This window comes from Castor canadensis, chromosome 11 (genome assembly GCF_047511655.1).
Source record: "Castor canadensis chromosome 11, mCasCan1.hap1v2, whole genome shotgun sequence".
NCBI lineage: Eukaryota > Metazoa > Chordata > Mammalia > Rodentia > Castoridae > Castor > Castor canadensis.
This window is the reverse complement of record NC_133396.1, coordinates 80,118,897-80,138,691: the sequence shown is the minus strand read 5'-3', so window position 1 is coordinate 80,138,691 and position 19,795 is coordinate 80,118,897. Positions and strand designations below refer to the sequence as shown.

The window sequence follows — 19,795 nt, the reverse complement described above, 5'->3', positions numbered from 1 at the left end:
GGAGTCATTTTTGAAATTCTTTTAGCTACATATATCTTTTCACTACACACCATTGGTCCAAATTTAACAATTTAATATTTCATACATCTCTTACAAAGCAACTTCTAACACATACATTTATAAATAACTCCCCCAATTTTTTATTACAACATATTTAAGAAATACATAGCTTCTTAGGGGGAAAAAGTTAGCTGGACAGATAGCTCAAACAACTTGGTAGTGTCTGAATTAATTCCTTCCAAGGCAAAAAGTCAACTTGGAAAACATGAGACTCAGTTAAAATACTGGGATTAAAAGTGAAACAGTTTACTCATTTGTAATTCTGTTACTCACATGATTCTAAATGCATACTGTCTGTTTAATTCTTACGTGTAAGATGGTTATGTAGTATTTTTTTTTCTCCTTTTACAGAGGCTACTATTCCAAAAAGCTTTCAACTCTCAGCAGTTAGTTCATGTCACTGTCATTAACCTGTTTCAACTTCATCACCTTCGTGACTTTAGCAATGAAACGGAGCAGCATAGTTATAGCCAAGATGAGCAGCTATGTTGGACACAATTACTGGCCCTCTTTAGTGAGTATTAAATCATTTAACTTTGACAGGCACCATAATGATTTTTTGGTTTGGACTAATACACAGTTTCAAATATCTTATGCTTTCCGGATACATTTTTTTCTTAAAGTGTCTTTTCTTGGCATCCTGTGCAAGTGTCCCCTCCAAAATGAGTCTCAGGAGGAGTCCTACAATGCCTACCCCCTCCCTGCAGTCAAGGTCTCCATGGACTGGCTGAGACTCAGACCTAGAGTCTTCCAGGAGGCAGTGGTGGATGAAAGACAGTAGTAAGTGTTTTGGAATTTCATGGTAGTTTGTGTGCTTTATGTGTGTGATGTTCATAGATATGTAAAAACTGCCTCTTAAAACACAGTATTTGAACAATGGAAGATTTTGTATTTTCTGCCTACTCTTGAAATTGAACTGAAAACCTCTTTGTATGCTTTTCATTTATTTATTTGAATTCTTCATGTAAAGGATTGGTGACCCCTTTTTTTTTTTTTTTTTAATGTAGGATTTATTAGAGAGATAGGAAAGGCTACAGCTAGAGAAGTGCAGCAGAGCCTGGAAGCCGGTAGCTCCGGGAAAAGATATTTTTTAAATGAACTTGACTTAAAATCAGTTTATCCAGTAGATTGTGCCACAATTCCATTATATTGTGCCACAGTGTCACAATTTTCTATTTAGAAATTGAAGAGATTTTTCTTTTACTATTTTCTGTACACAGACTATCTGATGTTGCCTTATAATTACACCCAAAAGTTGTTCTCATCATTTTCTCTGTAAGCTCTACTCAAAATAATTCTGACAGTTTTTGATAATTACTGATTTTAGAGTGGCAAATGATAACTTTCTGTGTACTTCTGATATAGAAATAAATAGTTTGAAGAAGACTTTGCAGGGAGTAAGAAGTTCTTTCCCTACATATTTTGCTCGTGCATTGAAGGAAAATCTCTGAAATTTCTGCTTATGGCCTTGCAGGTCACATTGACCAAGGTTGCAACCTAGAAAATGACTTGCCTCATTGAAGACCCTTTAATCACTCTACTTCATAGTTCTTTCCTTTTATTCTTCCACCTCACTATAAATGCCTTCATTTTTGCCATTGTCATGGATACAGCTTGAACATCTTGAATAAAGGAGATATAGCATACCCTGTATCTCCTGTCAGTATTAGTGTAGGTCTTGGTATTACAGATTTTCAGACATTAGTTCTTAACTTGGGCTATATAGTTTTTATTCTTTTATGTACTTTAGAACTCAAGCTTTTGTTTTGTTCAATAAATTGTACCAATAATGCTATTAAAGAAGTCTGTGTTTTGCCATTTACTTAGAGTTTTCATATTTTTATAGCCAGGAAGAGCCATATTTGTATTATTTTTGTTGCTCTACAACAATCCTTTTGGTCCAGATAAAGATATTGTAGCAATGGGTTTTTTTTGTTTTCTTCCTTGCAGTACTGGGGAACAAACTCAAGCCCTTTTAGGCCAACTCTACCACTTGAGCCATACCCCCAGTACTTTTGGTTTTAGTTTGTTTTTCAGATAGTCTTGTGCGTTTTGCTGAAACCAGTCTCAGATTGTGATCCTCCTACCTTGAATATATGAACCACCACACCTAGCTTGTTTTTGAAATAAGGTCATGTTAACTTTTCCCACTGTGATCCTCCTGTCTCACTCCTGGAGTAGCTGGTATTGCAGAGCTGAACCACCATGCCCATCTGCAGTGTGAACTTTTTTGTATCAGAAAGTAAATGACATTGAATAGGGAGTGTGATTTGGGTGTGGTATACTTGAAGAGCCTGTCATGATTAAAGAACTAGCACTGGGCTCCACAATTGATAATATATATGAAAGCTCTGGGTAAACATAATATTGTTTTCTCAGAGTTTTCTAAGTAAAGATTGATTTCTAGTATCTGAAAGTAATGAGTTGTCCCTGTAACAGAAATTTGACCCTTCTGGTGTATCTTTATGTAAACATGTTTGAAAACATACTTCAGGGAATTTTACAGCCTTTAAAGTCCCAAAGTAAGGAGAAAACACATAAGTCTGAAATATTTCTTTAATTTACAGCATTTGGCCCTGGCTAATTTCTCTTCTGAACAGTTTCCATCCGCATGAAGAGGATCTCTGCAGTACGAATGGTAAGAGCCACCCATGCCATGTATTGTTGCTGTGGTTCTTCATCACTGATGGTGAGCAGGTCAGAGAGAAAATAAGCTTTTGATGAGATGTCCTTGACTTTGAATTCAGCATCTCCCAAGTGACTAAGCTCTGGTACTCAGTAAATGGGTAGAAGTAGAGATAATATTCTTCTACTTTTTCAAAAGCGTATTCTTTAGCTACATTTGAATAGCTGTCCATAGTATTAAATAATACACTTAAATTCTTTCCACGTTCTTCCCTTCTTCATTCTTAGAATTTAAAAAGTAAAGAAAGAAACACTTTGAACAGTACTTTGTCAAAATAATTTAATACCTACTCACAGAAGATTTGGCACATGCAAACATAAAAACACAAATTGCCCATAGTTCTCCCATAGTACTTGCTAGTAGTCCCATGGTAGTATATCTTCTTTAGGCCTTTATCTTACATGTACAGACATATAAGAAATGTTGGCATTAGCTACGACTTTGTACCTGCTTCTTAAATTTAACAATAAAACACTAACATTTTTGCCACTAGATACTTTGAAAATGCTTCAGAATATCCTACTCTGTGTATGTGCCATAATTGATTTACTCCCTCTCTGTTGCTTTAAAAACTTCTGCATAATACATAGTACTGCACTTTTCTGATTATTCTCCCATTATATCAGTAGTCTTTAAGTGTTAATTTGCAAATGAGTTACCTGGATCTTGTTAAAATACAGCTTATGATTCAGTAGGTTTCAAATGATGCCCAAGATTCTGTACTTCTTTGCAGCTCCTGGTGATGTCAGTGTTGTACTTTGGATAAAAGGACATAGGTAGTCCAAACATTGGGAGTTTTAAGACTGATAAAAATGTTCGCATACCAGCTACCTGAGTACTGAACGTTAGGGGAATATTAGGGACTGTGTAGGGGTTTTACTAGGCAACTTTTTTTTTTTAATCAAGAGTACCGTACTATAAAGAAAAGCAGAGAATTAAGTATTATGATTCTGTTCTTTTGTTTTGATATTTTATTCTTTTCATTTAGTGAACAGTGTCCTACCAAACCAATGGTCTTTTAATTGAAACTTGGGTTACAGATTTTGATTTCCTTCCTTTAGCTACACCTCTTCCAGAGGAATTTGAGTTGCAAGGATTCTTGGCTTTGAGACCTTCTTTCAGGTAGGTGGCTGCCAAAGGAGGTTTATTTCATTGGTGGTTGCAGTTTATTTCAGCTGGTGGTTGCAGTATTAAAACGAATATGAATTAGGCTTAGGTATAGAGAGGAACCTTTGATCTGGCCCAGCCATGTCTTATTTTCATAACAGCAACTAATAATAATAGTTTGTTGTATGAAATGGATTTGTGTATCATGCATTTAATTCCTGTATAGTGTCAATACTCAGTGTTTTAAAAATACGAAGAAAGGAATGGAAAAGAAAATTACTTCTCCCCAATGATACTGACTAATCACTTAATTCTACCTTTACTTTTCTTGACATTCTAAGGGAAATCTCAAAAGGGAACCAAATGTAAACCAAAGATTATATTACTTGACATCTTTTTATATCAGTAATAATGGTAGAAGAATCTGCTTTTTTTCTAGTCATCCTTTGTCTCTTTTCTTCCTTTTCAGAGGAATAAGTTCTTAATACTTTTCAGGTCTCAATTTTCCTGTTTGTGCCCTTGGTCCCAACCCGCCTTACCTCTCTGGGAACCTTGCTCCATCTTTTGATCTTGTCCATATCTTTTTTTCCATTCTTTTCCTTCCCTTGCTTTCCCTTCCCTTCCTTTTCTTCTCCTTCTGTCTTCCCTCCTTCCCCTCTCCTTCCCTTCCCTACCCTTCCCTTTTTCCTTTAGCCTAGTAACATTCTAATGTGTTCTTTTTTGTTATTCTTTTAAATAATATAAAACTCACAACCCCTTCTTTCTCTAGTGTTGCTGTATCTTTCTCTTCATCACCATTTTTTTTTGGTGATTACTGGAGTTTGAAATGCTTTAAGCAGACATGCTCTACAACCTGAACCATGCTCCCCACCCCAGCCCCTTTTGGTTTAGTTATTTTTCATATAGGGTCTTAACTTTTTTGCCCTGGCCAGCCTGGACCTCAGTCTTCCTATTTGCTCCTCCTACAAAGCAGGGATGACCACTACCATGCCTACCTTATTTAAGATGGGGTCTCGCCTACCTTTTTCGCCTAGGCTAGTCTCAAACTGTGATCCTCCCTCTCTCTACCTCCCAAGTAGCTGAGATTACAGGCATGAGCCACTTTCTCAGCTTTGTCATCAAGCTTTTAAGAGTATTGTAGGCCAACCTTACTGACAGTTGACTGTTTCAACTTCCAGTCATTTCTCAGCCTGCTATAGCCATCTAGATACCAATTCCAGTGATTTTCTTTCTTACAGTTTTCATCTTTTAAAATTTCTCTCAGCATTGAGTCTGTTGACCCCTTCCTTCATGGAACTTTCTTTTCTTTAAGCTCTGTTACGTTACTCTGCTTAGTCTACTCTTAGTCTTTTTTGTTACTTGTTTCATATCAAATGACTGTGAACGTTGTTTAAGATTCTTTCCTTCCCACTGTCTACGTTCTTCTTGGTGATCAGTCCATCTCTATGTCTTGAACTTTTTATATCTTGGATGGTAAGTCCCAAATTTTTATTTCTGACTTCCCTTGGAGTTTAGGCTCTATTTCTACAAATCTGGCCCTTACATACGTTAAGCTGTAAATGTGGCTAAAATTATGCTTATATTTTCCTTTTTTTCATTAGAATTTTCTACATTTCCCATTTGTGCTTTTGGCATCGTCCACCAAGCTATAAGTCAGAAAAGCCCCTATTTCTCTTAATCTTTGTCAGCAGGGCTTGTAATTCTATGAACAAAATGCTTCTTTTTACTTTCGTATAACTTAAAACTTCGATCATCACTTACCTGGAGCATAAAAAGTCTCCTTATAGTTCTTCTTTTCCCATAGGCTACTTCTGTACTGTTTGAAAAATTAGGTCCCACAGCCAATATAAAAATCACTCCCATATCTCTTTTAGCTTGATCTCCACATCCTAGTGCTATCTTGGTGTTTCAGCTTTATGTTCTGTCACTTCTCTTCCCCATCTCCAAACATATCTTAAACATATGCTATGTGCTCAGTATGTCCTATTCTTGAGTAACGTTATGCTTTTATTCCTCCACACACTTTCTTTCTCTGTGTTGAGGGAAAATTCTTTTCCCCTGCCCTTCCTTTCTCTCTCAGTAAGCACTTACCCATACCTGTAAAAGGTCCAACTCAGATATCATTGACTCTATGAAACCCTTCCAAAGCCTCTTGTCAGGAACTCATCCTTTTGTTCTGTTATTCTGTGTATTTTTTATTATAATACTTACCATATTGAATCATAAAGGTAAGGAACTACTTCTCACTGATCTTTGGGTCCTCAGTCCCCAGCATACTGACTGGCAATTCTTAAATTACTATTCTTTTAAAGTTTAATTGAGGAGAGAGCTGATCTGAAGAATCCTTATTTTTCAGGTTGACTTATGCTGCTCACCTCTATGTACTGCATGATATTTATACATTTTTCTGATTTAGAATGGACCATTTTAAAGTGGATAGAGTAATTCTGTTTGTTAGAATAGGCATCTCAAAGACCCTTAGTGTTCCTATGGTCATTTAAAGCAAATTACTCAGAAAGCAGCATATTTATAAAACTTTATTCTGGGATAGGGGTGCAGCACAGTGGTAGAGCATTTGCATAGTATATACAAGGCCTTGAGTTTGATTCCCACCACTGGAAAAACAAAGCAACACTATTCTTACAGTGACAAAAGGATATTACCTAATAAAGGACGTGCAAGTTATTTGAGCTTCCTAACTAGAAAATGAAATATAAGCAAAAATACTATGTTAATGTAATTAAGTAATAAACTTGTTTTCTTTCTGCTTTGCTTCATTGTATTTAAAATATTTGTGAGTATAAATAAAGCAAATGGAATTGATTACATCAGGTTTCTAACCTATATGGCAAACATCATGAAGCCACTGATTCAGTGTCATTATTTAGATGAACTTGGTTGACTGGAAGGTATCTTTAGAGTTTAATTGTTTATAATTTGCTATGTGAATTTTAGGAACTTGGATTTTTCCAAAGGCCACCAGGGTATTACAGGAGACAAAGAAGGTCAGCAACGACGGATACGACAGCAGCGCTTGATCTCGATAGGAAAATGGATTGCTGATAATCAGCCACGGTGTGTCCATGGAGCTTCTGGTTTATTCCTTTTTAATCACCCTTTCAGCACACACACACACTCTGCTACCTTGTGTGTGCTTTAGGCTTTGATATAAATGCTATTAGGGACTAAGTCAAAGTATTTATAGCACAATGTGTAGTTGATAACCCTACTGATCATAAGTATGCTCCATTTGAAAGCCTCTGTTCTCCCCATTATGCTGCCTGTTATAAAGGCTTGTTCATTATTAGTGTGTTCTCTTATTTATAAACATCTATGTAAAGCTAACTGGATTATACGTTCTCAGTCAGCCAATCTGATTTGCTTAGGCAAGGGCATGGTGGTCACTTTCAGTCATGACAGAACAGGATGATACTAATGGCTAGTTAAACATAAAGCAGATGTGGTATTTGGTGTAGTGGAAAGAACACAAGCTTGGACTCAGATAGATATGAGTTCATTTTTTTAGTTTTGCCACTTTAGAGGTGTATGTCATTGGGATCTCCCCAGGAGCATATAGCCTTTTTTTATTATAGTCATCTTTCTGTGTTTATTAGCAGGTATTTAAAGGGGGAATATGTTGTAGTGCTGTTAAGTATGATCATGAGAACCTGAATTTCTAAGTGATGACTTTTGTGTTAACTGGATCCTACTCTTTCTGTAATTTTTAGGCTTAGGAATATATTGACTGTTGGATCCATACATAATTGAGTTACTGCTTTGTACGTTTATGGTTTGGTTTTTGGGTTTTTTTTTTTTTCATTTTTGGATTTATTTTTACTTTTTTAGGCTGATTCAGTGTGAAAATGAGGTAGGGAAATTGTTGTTTATCACAGAAATTCCAGAATTAATACTGGAAGACCCCAGTGAAGCCAAAGAGAATCTCATTCTGCAAGAAACATCTGTGATAGAATCACTGGGTACTGACGGAAGCCCAGGACTAAAGTCAGTGCTGTCTACGGGCCGAAGTCTAAGCAACAGCTGTGACCCAGGAGAGAAACCAGTGGTCACCTTCAAAGAGAACATTAAGCCACGAGAAGTGAACAGAGACCAAGGAAGAAGTTTTCCTCCCAAAGAGGTGAGAAGGGACTATAGCAAAGGAATAACTGTAACTAAGAATGATGGAAAGAAGGACAACAGCAAGAGGAAAACTGAAACCAAGAAATGCACCTTAGGAAAGTTACAGGAAACAGGAAAGCAGAATGTGGCAGTGCAGGTAAGCTGTATTTGAACTATAAAGCAGGTAGAGAAAGGCTCACACAAAAGGCAAGATTTCTCATTTTGTTCCTAAAGCCTTGAACATTGGCTCTTCTGAAGTTTATGTGCATTCTTTGAATGCCTAGTAAGGTATGTAAAGAGCTATGGTAAATGGTTACTTTATCTGTTTACTGGGAGTTATAATGTTAGTGGGGAAAAAACCTCCAACCTGATTTGAAATTTCTATCGGTTCCCTTTAAGTGATCTGAGATGACCATTTGTGGAACCATAAGTTCCACACAGGATATTTTTCTTTGAAAGGTATAGTTACCATTCATTAATATTATAGTAGAGATTTGGGGGATTTTATAGACCCAGTGGAATCAAAGATTTAGTAAAGTTTATGTAGTTTTTGTCGTTTTCTTTTCCCTCCAAAATATACTATACAAAGCAAAGAATTCTTAGGAAAAGATCAGGCTCCTTTACTTGAAATTTACACCTCTCCCAGCCAGTGACAGTGAATCACTGTAATGTTATCCTGGCTCATGGAAATTGGTAAAACAAGAACTCAAGTATCTTGACAGCAAAAGATAAGCCCTTTTTACTTATGGTTTTATTTATACCGATCCAAAGAGATTCAACTGATTTCACATAAATTGTCTTGACATTTCTGGTTTTATTAATATCATTAATATTTGAATAAATACTTAAGTAGCTGTGTGATTGGCTAACACATTTTGGCATAAGGAGCCTTACATTGCTGAAGGTTACTTACAAATAAATTGTACCCTTAGTTTATTTCCCTATTAGGATTTTTTTTTTAAGAAAGTGAGAAATAAGAAATTCATAGTTCCATTTTAAGATTTGATAGAAGAAAAACATGGTAGAAAATAGTAAATGGCAGAGAGAGAAAGAGAAGGTGGGGGGTGGAGGAGAGGTGCTAAGAGAAGGCAAGGAAAAAAAAAACAAAACATTGAACTAGAAAGTTAAAGGACCAGAGTTTTAGGAATAACCAATCCAGCATTTCCTGTCTGCTCTTCCCAGTAAGATCCAAACTGATAAAATCTCCTTTACTGTTCTTAATCTTTCTCAAATCTGCCTGACTCATAATTGAAGAAAGTTTGACAGGAGCAGTATATCATTGCATTTCTGTACGTCATCTCAAATTTCTTATGTGCTACCTGATTTCCCTCTTTTTGCTCAACCAAGAGCAAATTTAGCATAATGAGCCATAAACTCCAGAACAGGCAGCTTGATCATAGGCAAGTTTTTTGACCTGCTGACATGAGGTGTCTCCCTTGTGAAACAAATGAGTTTTAAATTCCTGTCCACATGTCATATCATTGTGATTGAATAAAAGCAAAATGATATCAGTAAAATTAAACCCTTTTATCTTTCATTGGCAAATAATTCATTTTGATTTTTTCTGTATTTAACTTAGATGAATTTATCTTCATAAGGAAGTTTTGACATAATAAGGTTTTTTATTACTTTTTTTTAGGAGTAGGTGCTTCTTTCTGATGCATTTGAGTCCCAGGTTTTTATAAATAGTTTTTCCTCTTTTGGTTATAGGTAAAATCTCAGCCAGAACTAAGAAAGACTCCAGTGTCTGAAGCCAGGAAAACACCTGTAACACAAACCCCAAGTCAAGCAAGTAACTCCCAGTTCATCCCCATTCATCACCCTGGCGCCTTCCCTCCTCTTCCCAGCCGGCCAGGTAAATAAATTTTGTGATTTCCTCTTAATCCCATCTGTATAAGAATTTCATTCCACTCACTGACTAATTTATACTCTTGGAGTGACATTACTAAGTCATAATGTTGTAAAGTAGAAAGAAATTAGATTTTCTCTGTTGCTCATGAAATTATTTTTTGAGCCATTCCTCTGTAGTTCCCATGTAAGTGCATGTTAGTTATGAAGGAATTCCTATCACTAAACATGAGAAACCACTTTTAGAATACCTTTTAGATTACTTAAGTGGATAGAAGTAGCCAAAAGTCTGCAGTTAATTCTTAAAATCATATTAAAGTTTGACAATATAATTGATTTGTTGCTTTTTTTAATGTGTTAGAAACCCCATTCAAAGAAATAACTTTTCTTCCCTTTCTTTTGCTGAGTTTCATTAGAACTAAAGCTGTGTTCTTCTATTTTGAAGGGTTCCCGCCCCCAACATATGTTATCCCCCCTCCTGTGGCATTTTCTATGGGCTCAGGTTACACCTTCCCAGCTGGTGTTTCTGTCCCAGGAACCTTTCTTCAGCCTACAGCTCACTCTCCAGCAGGAAATCAGGTGCAAGCTGGGAAACAGTCCCACATTCCTTACAGCCAGCAACGGCCCTCTGGACCAGGGCCAATGAACCAGGGACCTCAACAATCACAGCCACCTTCCCAGCAACCCCTTACATCTTTACCAACTCAGCCAACAGCACAGTCTACAAGCCAGTTGCAGGTTCAAGCTCTAGCTCAGCAACAACAATCCCCTACAAAAGCTGTCCCAACTTTGGGGAAAAGCCCACCTCACCACTCTGGATTCCAACAGGTAAGCTATTGACTAGCAGGAATAAAGGGACATGTTGAAATCATTTCAGTGTTTCGCCATTTAAAAATGCTCATTAAGCCTTAAGATACTTTCTGCTTTGACTTAGGATTGTGGGAACACAAGAATGTAATTTCTACTGTTAGGAAAGTTGAAAGTTTTCCTTCTTCATTCATTAAAGACAGTGTAGTAGATCTTCACTACCATTCTGCTGCTACTACTTGTCAGCTTTATTGATTTTTCCAAATAATTCTCTCTTACTGGAACATAATCTATAGAAATGTATTCTCAATGAAATGCTAAGATGGATGTAACACCAATGTTAAATGTCATCCTCACAGCACTTTTAAAGCAGAAGGGGAAACACACACTCACATCCCCTCCTCATCTGATACATATACACACACACACACACTCTTACTTAAACCTCTTAAATAACTGAATTAAAACTATGAGTTCAGTGCCCATAATCATCTTCCAGAAATTTCTATGTATTGAAAAACCCAAAGAGTAAAGGAAACTACTGCATTGACTAGTTTTATTGGCTTATAAAATCACTTGTATTCATTCTCTGATTGCTTAGCATTAATTATAAAGTAACATTGCATTATATCTTCATTTTGATGATAGGCATTTCTTTTTTTAGTACCAACAGGCAGATGCCTCCAAACAGCTGTGGAATCCCCCTCAGGTTCAAGGCCCACTGGGGAAAATCATGCCTGTGAAACAGCCCTACTACCTTCAGACCCAAGACCCCATAAAACTGTTTGAGCCGCCATTGCAACCTCCTGTAATGCAGCAGCAGCCTCTAGAGAAAAAAATGAAGCCTTTTCCCATGGAGCCATATAACCATAATCCCTCAGAAGTCAAGGTCCCAGAATTCTACTGGGAATCTTCCTACAGCATGGCTGATAACAGAGCTGTAATGGCACAGCAAGCAAATATGGACCGCAGGGGCAAACGGTCACCCGGAGTCTTCCGTCCAGAGCAGGATCCCATGCCCAGGATGCCCTTTGAGGTGTGTATTCTTTTTTCCTCCTCCCCTCCCAAATTCATTAGAGACAGGCCTGGGGTTGCCTATTTTTTTAATTTCTCAAATAGATATTATATATTTATACTCTTAAAATTGATACAAATATTTACGGGAAATAGATGTTGTAAAGGTCACTCAGATTCATTAGGGCACTTGGTCTCTTAAAAATTATACTGCATTTTATTTGGGGAGCTGAAGAATTCAGTAACTGATTTTGAACTGTGATTGTCTGACAGAGAAATGTGCAGAAATCTCTAACACAGCATGTTAGAAAATTCTGAGACAAAGAGCTCCTCTCAGTTGAGCTGAATCATCCAAGTTTAAAAATAGGCTTACTGCATATTTAAACAACTCGCTTTCTGAAAGGAACAAAGTTGGCCAGTTATCTTGGACAGTAGGGTTCCCTTTCCTTGCCCTTTCTATTCATAAGAAAGAAGCAGGTGTGTGTGTGTTAGTACAAAACATGCTAATCATTTTGCTGCGTTGCATTGTTTTTACTCCCTAGCCACAGTACCTTTCGTGTCCTGCTCTTCCGCGTTTTTCTTTCTATTGTCTTGCTCTCTCTCCACCTTTATCCTTGCATTACTTTGTATTTCACAGTGTTTTCTTCTGCATAACCTTGTTTCACTGTTGATTACTTCTTTCCCTTGACTTCATTTGCCTTCTGTCTAATCATGCTACTACCCCTGTATGCTTTTGTCATCCTAATTGGATCTCACTGTGATCCTTTCTGTCACTAGGACCCCAAGAGCTCCCCTCTGCTTCCTCCGGACCTGTTAAAGAGTCTGGCTGCCTTGGAGGAAGAGGAAGAGCTGATTTTTTCTAACCCTCCTGATCTTTACCCAGCTCTGCTGGGGCCTCTCGCCTCTCTTCCAGGACGAAGCCTCTTTGTATGTATTTGGCATAATTCTGCTGCTTGCTCTAACCCCAATTTCTTTTCTGAGATTTTATAGTACTTAGTATAGATGATTTCTTTTTCTGGGGCTTTCCTTCTTCATAGAAGAATAAAATATATTTCCTGATTACCTTAAATTAACCTTAAGATGGTAGTAGAACATGGCAAAGTATTTCTGATGCTAGTTCCCCCAAATCATAGAGTCATAGCTTGAATATATGTGTCATCCGGAATATATGTCCTGCAGGGCAAGACATACTCAGGGTAGGATGCCAGCAAATTAACTCACTTTTTGGTGTCACTTCCATCTGGACCTAGAAATTTCAAGTCATTTAATCTTGCTTAGGGAGAGTGAAGTTTTTCTTCCCATACATACTCAAAATACAAGAGGAAATGTGTTCTAGCTTTTTTAATTCATGGGATTGAACAGTGTGTGGCTCATTTCTATTTGGTTAACCAAAACCTGGAAAGAGCCTTGATCTAAATCCAGAGTATTGACAAGATAGACCAATAAAAATGAAGAGTACTGTATCCATAAACATTGTTGGAATACTATAAATGAGTAGATATGAAGGTAAATAATAACTAGGATATAGCATCAAATAAAAGAATTGATTAGTGGTATCTTTTTTTAAATAGTCTTTTGGAACCCAGCCTCCAAAGAATGTCATTCTTTATGTTTATCAGTATTTGTATTACATTTTACTGAGGGGGAGAGGAATATCAAAGATGCTGTGAGGCTTTCCCTCCCTTCACTATGTATATATATTGGTGGTGGAAGGATTACTGGAGTTTGAACTCAGGGCTTGCACTTACTAGGCAGACACTTTACCACTTGAGCCACACTCAAGTTTACTTAGTTCATTTTTCAGATAGGGTCTCACTTTTGCCCAGGCTAGCCTCGGACCACAGTCCTCTGCCTTCCGCATACCTGACCCCCCTTTTCACTATAATCTTAATAAAATATGATAGGAGAGTTTTCCTTTCTTGCCATTTCTTTTCCATAAATACAGAGCATTAAAACTAAGATTAAAATGCATTAGTTATAGCGTCAGGAGTAATTAAATCAACTTGCATGATACTAGCTGCCATCCCTGGTTCTTGAAAGTTTCCTTAAGAATTTGCCGGGGTGAATGGCAAGAGAGGCCTCCTTCCAAGTTAGCAGTAAAAGATCTGGAAACTTAAATGGTGATTGATAGTGCCATGGTTGGGAGCATAGAACCTGCTAAAAGTCTTGATGGCCTGCTGCCTAGCACGTGTGCCTTTCACACTGCTTTTCTGCTGGTGTGCCTTGAGGAACTGAGGGCGGTGTCTCTCTGTCCACTTGTTTCCTTGCTCATGCCTCTTCCTGTGGAAATGGAGCTGATGGTGGAACAACTGGACTGCTCAACCTTTTTTTTTTTCCTTTTTTCATGTTTAACATAAACTGGGAGGATAACACTTCATATGGTTAACATTGTTGACAAGCTAATGTGTATGAAAATGCTTTGCATGTAGTAATAGTTTTACTAACCTGCTATTCATTTATGGTGAGCATCAGAGGTACAGCTTTGTTTTTCCCCATAACTGTGTTAGGGCCAATAAATACAAACTTGGCTTTTAGTACTTTAATGTATAACACAAATATAGCTATTTAAGAAACATGCAAACAAAACCAGATGGATTTGAAAGGCTTTTTTTAAGTCATCAATGTCAGTGTTATAAAAGTTTAGAGAAACTGGGCACTGGTGGCTCATGCCTATAATCATAGCTACTTGGGAGACTGAAATTGAGAGGATCATGGTTCATGGCCAACTGCGGGCAAATAGTTTGCAAGACCCCATCTCCAAAATAACCAGAATGAAATGGGCTGGAGGTGTGGCTCAAGCAGTACAGTGCCTGCTTTGCAAGTACAAAGCCCTGAGTTCAAACCCTAGTCCCACCCCTCACTCCCCTCTACAGAAAAAAAAAGTTTAGAGAGTAAGTAGTGGTAGAACAGTTGAGCATCTTGTTTTGACATTCCTTTTATTGCTATTGGTAAGGGAATTCCTGAAATTCATGCCTGAAAAACACACAATATCTGTTTTCCAAGGTTTCTGATCCCTGCCAGCATCTCTGAGCTAGAGTAGATAGATTGATAAAGGAGGCTTCTGACTCAGCTGTGGCAATTGGCAGTTAGCTGGTGTCATGGCATTAACAGATTTGAATTCACATTTTCTAAGCCTTACATTGTACACATTGAGTACAGGTTTGGTTAAATGGTGTCTTTTACTTTGGCGGTATAGTATAGTATTTTGAGATTAATATTAAGAAAAAAAGAATCACTTAACTTTTTTCCCCCCCTCCTTGGGACTGTGAAGAAATCCTTATTGGAGAAGCCCTCAGAGCTCATGTCACATTCATCCTCTTTCCTGTCCCTTACCGGATTCTCTCTCAATCAGGTAGGTAAACAGTTAAAAATCCTGGTTTGGGGACTGGAGGCGTGGTTCAAGTGGTAGACCTTACTAGCAGGCATGAGGCCCTGAGTTCAAATCTCAGTAACATTCAAAGAAAGAAAAAAAATCTTGCTTTGTACTTTTATTATAGGCTGATATTTTCTAACATTCTATTTCAGTACATCTGTTTTTATATTTCCCTTTTTTTTTTTCCATATAATACTATCTTCCAGGTGTTGGTTTTATCCCCCTGTATCTGTATCTGATTGGCACAAACTAGTGAGCTGTACTTTGAGTTTGAACTCTCTTTAAGGTTGTACTTGGGGAGTTTGAACCTTTTAACTTCTCATTCATACTGAACTCCTAAGGGCTTGGTTGTTCAGCCAGATTATTCACTTTTTAACCTGAGTGGCTTAGAACAAAATAAAGGGTAAAAGAAGGCAAAGAAATAAAAGCTTTCAAAAGTTTGTCTTGCTAAGAAAAGCTTTAGGTAGATTGAATGCATGAACATGACATTGCATTTTCTTAAATCTCTCTTTCTTGGAGTGAGTTTATAACTTGACTGTCATGTCTTTCAGGAAAGATACCCAAATAGCAGTATGTTCAATGAAGTATATGGGAAAAACCTAACAACCAGCTCCAAAGCAGAACTCAATCCCTCATTGGCCCCCCAGGAAACATCACTGTACTCCCTGTTTGAAGGGACTCCATGGTCTCCATCACTTCCTGCCAGTTCAGGTATTCAATAGTCTTTAAATTACACACCTTGCCTTTCCTGTGCATTCATATTGACTAGGTATTGTCAGATCCTGTAATTATAAACTTGTTGTTGTTGTTTTAAAGTAACTTCTGAAAAAAAGCAGGGAAAAAAGCCTGATGGGCCACTTCATGTAATAAATGCTACTTTAAAAGCTTTTTATATCCTAGCAGAGTTGTAGGAAAAAAATTCTGTCTCTGTTTTTAAATTTTGCTTGTTGATGTTCATTCTTTGTAGGGAAGGTTAACTTTCAAAACAAAGATTTTTCATCTTGATTTTATAAATAGTCTGTTTTACAATAAGCCTTAAGATGAAGGAATTCTATTTCTGATGAAGAAAACCAATAAATACTAACCTGAAGAAGGCATAAAATAACTTACTTGATAAAGTTGTGTATTATTTTATTTTTGCCTTTGTAAGGCAGAGATGTGCCTTAGACATGTGCAGTAAACTAGATTAGTGCATCTAACAGATTCCCTGTGGGGTCTTTACAAAGCCCTGTGGTTATTTTTGATAGGACTTGGGTGACCGCACCTGCAGGAAACAGTAGCTCTTGGTGTGCTTGTGACACATCTACTCAATGTCCCGTGTCGCTGTTATTTAATAGATCATTCTACACCGGCCAGCCAGTCTCCTCACTCCTCTAACCCAAGCAGCCTGCCCAGCTCTCCTCCAACACACAGCCATAACTCTGCTCCATTCTCTCATTTTGGACCCATTGGAACTCCAGATAACAGGGACAGAAGGCCTGCAGATCGGTGGAAAACTGATAAGCCAGGTGGGATCTAGGTTTCATTATTTACCTAGCAAAGTTGAAATAACTTGCTCTGTCCTTATCTGGGGTTTGAGATTTGACAATGATGGAATATCTTCTTGAATTCTTACCTGTTTTTATTCCTTAGCCATGGGTGGGTTTGGCATTGATTATCTCTCAGCAACATCATCCTCTGAGAGCAGTTGGCATCAGGCCAGCACTCCAAGTGGTGCCTGGACAGGCCATGGTCCCTCCATGGAGGATTCCTCTGCTGTCCTCATGGAAAGCCTAAAGGTGAGTGGATTTCAGGAACAAGAACCACACAATTCTTGCAGCAAAGACTCACATAACTAGCTAGATTTACTTCTGTGACCCTTAGAACTGATACATAGCATATGGGTAGCAGAGTCCTAGAAATGATCTGCCTTACAAGATTCCTGAATGGGATTTTTCTTTTAATTTGTGAATTTGTTAGTGATAAAGTAGCATCAAGGAATCAGAAACAGAATAGTGTTTTAGTTTCATTCTAAGATTAAGAAGACCAATTCACCTTGGCATGTTTAAGTCTTTTCTGAACAATTGAAAGAAGAGTATGTAATTTTAAAAGTTTTTTGTTTACCTAAAACCTTTATAGTAAACATACCCTGTGATACCACAGGGAGTTTTAATAAAAAGACTTCATTTATGTTTTAACGTAATTTCACTTTTTCCAGTTTAAAATAATCTTAATAGGAACTAGCTAGAGGTCAGTGTGGGGTTCTTGGGACACATATGCCTTTATAGTTGGCTGGTATTATAAAACAAATCACCATGTTGAGACACACAAGGCATTTGACCTCTGTTGACAAATCTGGGCTGTTTTTCAGTCTATCTGGTCCAGTTCCATGATGCATCCTGGACCTTCCGCTCTGGAGCAGTTGTTAATGCAGCAGAAGCAGAAACAGCAGCGGGGACAAGGCACCATGAACCCTCCACACTGAGGCCACAGTAGCAACCCTGGGAATGAAGGCTCCATAAACCATGGCATGTTGGGTTTGCAGGACTGGCCCACACAGTCCCCTGCAGGTGGCAGTCCTCTTGTCTGTTTCTCGCTGTCAAGAGGGTGTAAGTGTTCCACCAGCCCGCTGAGTGTGCACGAAATGTTCACAGTGCAACAAAAAGAAAAATCCATCAGGAGCTCTCCGTCCCCCCCACAGGGCCTTCCGGAGGGAGAGAGGAACTGCTGTTTGTCTCACTCAGTTACCTGATATCACCGCCTCTCACCTTCTCCATTGTGCATGTCCCCAGCCACATGGGAAGTGAAAGCTGAGAAGGGAAGGCAGGTGGGAGAAGCCATTGGGAACTTCTCAGTCCTTTTTTCCTCTTTGGGGAATAAAATAGGAATCCATTAATGATTGCTTTGCTGACTGAGAATGTAGTTGAAATTATTCCTAAACACCTTTTATTATTGTTATTACTCTCAGTAGTAAAACATCACACTGAATTCTTCCATACACGGGTGTGCTTCTAGTCAGTGTGTAGCAAAGACAGTCCTGTTCACTGCTTCTGTAAGAGGTTGGTGGTGACAAAATGGGGAACCAGCCTCTTCAGCCAGTGGGAGTGTTCCCTAAGCGAGAGTAGAAGGCCTCTCAGAAAGTTGTGGTAGGCCCTCCTCCGGCCTAGAGACTCCAGCAGGAAATGCCCTTCACTCTGTAGGTGCTCGAGTCCCAATCGAGGATGCAGTGTGGGTGGTGCTGCTGGACTGGACTAGCAGGCGACTGCTGTAAGATCTCAAATTAAAGTTCTTGATTCCTGTACCTTTTGCAGTAGCATCGCAAGCAGTCTCATAAAAGGCAGGCTAGTCCATTCATGGCCTGACACACATTTTAATAGGTGGAAGCTTTCAGTGTGTTTTTTGTTTGGTTGGTGATTTTTGTGCCCGCGTCCTGCTTACCAGCCTCCTGTGCCTGTCTCCATCCTTTTTTTACCCTATGCTGTATGCTAGTAATTGTTTTTATTCCTAATGTGTGCAACATCTCGTCACGAAGCAACAGCATGAGGGCCAGCAGTTGGGGCCTGTAAGACAGTCTGAAGAAGAAGGAAGTGGAGGCGTGTGTATAGCCACAGAGGGGCCAGGCCTCTGCCCAGCTACAGTCTCCCAGCCTCCACCTCACGAATGAACGTCAAGGCAACATGGACACATGCACGTTGTGCACAGAAGAAAATATAACGAAGGCCATTTTGGGAAAGGCGAAAGAAACAAAAATAAACTTTTGATATTTATTAGGAGGAAAGAGGACTGAAGATGTTCTTGTGTAGAAACAGAAGGACAGCATTTCTGATAGTCATTTCCTGGAAAAGTAATATTTTAAGGGAAAATTATGGAAACAATCTAAATGTCCAATTGCTGTGCTAGTGGTAGGGATTATTTTTTGGGAGGTCTCTCATTTGCGTGTGTGTGCCCACATAGACCCATCTGCTGTCTCAGAGGGTTGTGTGTATGAGTGTGTGGAGTTAGTGTGAAATTTAGCTGGAAAACAGCTGCAGAGCAAAGCACATCCAGGAGCCCCGGTTGTCACTGGAGTCTGGGCAGCCCCAGCAATGAGAAGGGGTGAGAAAATGTTCATTGCTCTTTAGGAAGAGTGGTTGGAGCCACCTAGGCTTGCATTATTGCTCTTTTAGTTTGACTTGGTGTTTGGGTTGTTTTGTTTTGTTTTTGAAAGGTCTGAAAGGGTGAAGCCCTACCCCTAACCCTCCCCTCCCCCCATGGCAATATGAAACCCCTTGTGCTTCTCTCCAGCCTCTTCCACCATCCACCTTCCTCTTCCTGCCTTCCTGAGCCTCTTTCCCTACTGCCTTTACCCAGTTTATGTGTTTGAGCTCTGCATTCAGGCAGCTGCAACATTCCAGTGTTTGAACCGTCACTGATACTTGCACCCTAGACAAGCTAACCAGGTTTACCATCACCCTCCCACTAATACCCAGTGCCCATCTACAGCCCCATTCTGCATGAGAATTTGGTGTTTGGAATGTATTATGACTCTTTGGGGCGGGGTTCCTCGCCTTATCATCCTCACTGTGGAGTAACGAGGAAGGGGGAGGAGAATCTGCATCAGAAACTGGTTTGTGTAGTAAACTTTCTTTTGTAGGCTTTGTTTGTTGTTTTTTGTTTGTTTGGGTTTTTATTTTATTTTTGTCTATCTGTGCAAGACCTGCAGCTGCTGAAATCAGCTTTGCCTTTAATTAAACCATGTTCTCTCCAACCACTTCTGTGTATAGATTGTTTCTTTTCTATCCTGAAAGGTACTGTATTGAAGAAAT

At 38.6% G+C, this 19,795-nt stretch overlaps 1 protein-coding gene across 12 annotated transcripts in view; it reads left to right on the top strand.

Moving 5' to 3' along the window:
* Smg7 (SMG7 nonsense mediated mRNA decay factor) overlaps positions 1 to 19,740 on the top strand; it is a 78,568-nt gene extending 58,828 nt beyond the window's left edge. For 9 of the 12 annotated variants that reach the window (XM_074047274.1, XM_074047273.1, XM_074047277.1 and 6 more), the window contains 15 exons: positions 412 to 574; positions 684 to 840; positions 2,628 to 2,698; positions 3,808 to 3,868; positions 6,809 to 6,928; positions 7,700 to 8,126; positions 9,680 to 9,824; positions 10,263 to 10,645; positions 11,289 to 11,660; positions 12,416 to 12,565; positions 14,910 to 14,990; positions 15,563 to 15,722; positions 16,349 to 16,519; positions 16,644 to 16,789; positions 17,362 to 19,740. In XM_074047274.1, coding sequence (XP_073903375.1) covers positions 412 to 574; positions 684 to 840; positions 2,628 to 2,698; positions 3,808 to 3,868; positions 6,809 to 6,928; positions 7,700 to 8,126; positions 9,680 to 9,824; positions 10,263 to 10,645; positions 11,289 to 11,660; positions 12,416 to 12,565; positions 14,910 to 14,990; positions 15,563 to 15,722; positions 16,349 to 16,519; positions 16,644 to 16,789; positions 17,362 to 17,475 — 2,721 coding nt within the window. In that variant the 3' untranslated portion in view covers positions 17,476 to 19,740. The remainder of the gene's footprint in view (positions 1 to 411; positions 575 to 683; positions 841 to 2,627; positions 2,699 to 3,807; positions 3,869 to 6,808; positions 6,929 to 7,699; positions 8,127 to 9,679; positions 9,825 to 10,262; positions 10,646 to 11,288; positions 11,661 to 12,415; positions 12,566 to 14,909; positions 14,991 to 15,562; positions 15,723 to 16,348; positions 16,520 to 16,643; positions 16,790 to 17,361) is intronic. The other 3 variants (XM_020169579.2, XM_074047281.1, XM_020169592.2) reach the window with 3 other exon arrangements.
* Positions 19,741 to 19,795: the final 55 nt, after the last annotated feature.